The sequence below is a fragment of the Rhinopithecus bieti genome, unplaced genomic scaffold (genome assembly GCF_001698545.2).
Source record: "Rhinopithecus bieti isolate Rb0 unplaced genomic scaffold, ASM169854v2 scaffold_6776, whole genome shotgun sequence".
NCBI lineage: Eukaryota > Metazoa > Chordata > Mammalia > Primates > Cercopithecidae > Rhinopithecus > Rhinopithecus bieti.
This window is the reverse complement of record NW_016805299.1, coordinates 1,460,932-1,462,848: the sequence shown is the minus strand read 5'-3', so window position 1 is coordinate 1,462,848 and position 1,917 is coordinate 1,460,932. Positions and strand designations below refer to the sequence as shown.

Below are 1,917 nucleotides of genomic sequence, written 5' to 3'. Positions count from 1 at the left end.
CAAAGACCACTGGGAATAAAAACCACGAGGCTGCGCCAGGCACAGTGGCTCATGCCTGTAATCCAAGCTCTTTGGGAGGCTGAGGTGGGTGGATCACGAGGTCAGGAGTTCAAGATCAGCCTGGCCAACATGGTGAAACCCTGTCTCTACTAAAAATGCAAAAAATTAGGTGGGCGTGGTGGTGGGTGCCTGTAATCCCAGCTACTTGGGAGGCTGAGGCAGGAGAATCACTTGAATCCAGGAGGTGGAGCTTGCAGTGAGCTGAGATCACGCCACTGCACTCCAGCCAGGGCAATAGTGTAAGACTCTGTCTCAAAAAAAAAAAAAAAAAAAAAAAAAAAAAAAAAAAAAAAACACCATGAGGCCACCCAGACATTCCTTCCCTCTGCTTCTGAAGTAATGTCAAACCTTTGGGAGAAGAAGCTTGTCTGAAACCCTCACCTTGTATGAATAAATGACAGCCCTTTGGTGGGTCTCCCCTTAATGTGTGGGCCCCAGTGCTTCTTCATGTAAACCCTTTATGGGTCTAAGCACACCCTGCACGGCTGAAGCAGGATGCCCGAGAATCAGTTTCAGTCTGCGTAGTCTCTGCCTCGGCCAACACTTGAATGCATCTATCCAAGTCACAGTAGGAGGCTCCGCTCCCTGATAGAACCAACCATTGCACGCTGAAACAAAACAGCGCTGCTCTGAATTTCACCTGAGTAAACTCCCACTCTGTTTTTAGGGAGGAAAATTTGACATTATCCAGCTGGTTGTGTACGTCGGCTCAACCCTCTCCTACTTCGGTCTGGTAAGAGATTCTCTTTTCCGCGCATTAGGAAAATGGTTTGGAGAGGGAAGTTACTAACGTGGCACTTGTCTGCATTTTCCACAGGCCACCGTGTTCATTGACTTCCTCATCAACACTTACTCCAGTAACTACTGTCGCTCCCATATTTATCCCTGGTGCAAGTGCTGTCAGCCCTGTGTGGTCAACGAATACTACTACAGGAAGAAGTGCGAGTCCATTGTGGAGCCAAAGCCGGTGAGGCCGCTGTGTTCATAGGACACCAAAACATGGAGAGATTCCGTGAAATCACTGAGCAATGCACAAAAGTTAGGCCCAGATCACAGGCTTCCTCCTGTAGTGGATACGTCTCTGGGCTCTACCCCGATCAACCAACTCTCAGATAAATTCTTGGGTCTTAGAGAAGAATAGAAACAAAAAATGGAGGGGCAAGATAGAGGGAAGGCAATTTTTTATGTCCAGGACTTGCCAATTTTGTCATTTATTTATTTATTTATTTTCAGATGGAGTCTTGCTCTATCACCCAGGCTGGAGCGTCTCCCAGGTTTAAGTGATTCTCCTGCCTCAACCTCCCACGTAGCTGGGACCACAAGTACACACCACCACACCCAGCTAATTTTTATATTTTTAGTAGAGCCGGTGTTTAGCTATGTTGGCCAGGCTGGTCTCAAACTCCTGACTTCAAATGATCCACCCACTCTGCCAGCCACAGTGCTGAGATTACAAGTGTAAGCCACTGAGCCCAGTCTGTTTTGTCATTTATTAAATTGGTATAGCCAAAAAAAAAAAAGAAAAGAATAACGACTTTAGAGAACAATTTGGCAGTGACTAATGTTTAAATGGGACATACTTTACAGCCTGGCATTTTCAGTTCTCCACACCTGCCCTAGAAAAATACTCACATGAGTACCCAAGCAATACACGAGTGCAAGATGTTCAAAGCAGGATTGTTTATTAAATTATCAATCATATATGATTATTAACAGTGAAGAAATAGTATCTAACCAAATATCCAACAGGTGAATGGTGAAAGAAACTATGGTAAATCCATAGAAAGGAATACCAGTCACCAGTTTAAAAAAATGAGATCGATAATAATAATGGCAAAACTTACACAGCACTTCTTT

The 1,917-nt window shown here is 44.7% G+C and overlaps 1 protein-coding gene across 1 annotated transcript in view; it reads left to right on the top strand.

Moving 5' to 3' along the window:
- The window catches only part of P2RX7 (purinergic receptor P2X 7), a 54,702-nt gene that overhangs the window by 44,631 nt on the left and 8,154 nt on the right, over window positions 1-1,917 (top strand). The window contains exons 10-11 of the mRNA XM_017872097.1: window positions 728-793; window positions 878-1,027. Coding sequence (XP_017727586.1) covers window positions 728-793; window positions 878-1,027 — 216 coding nt within the window. The remainder of the gene's footprint in view (window positions 1-727; window positions 794-877; window positions 1,028-1,917) is intronic.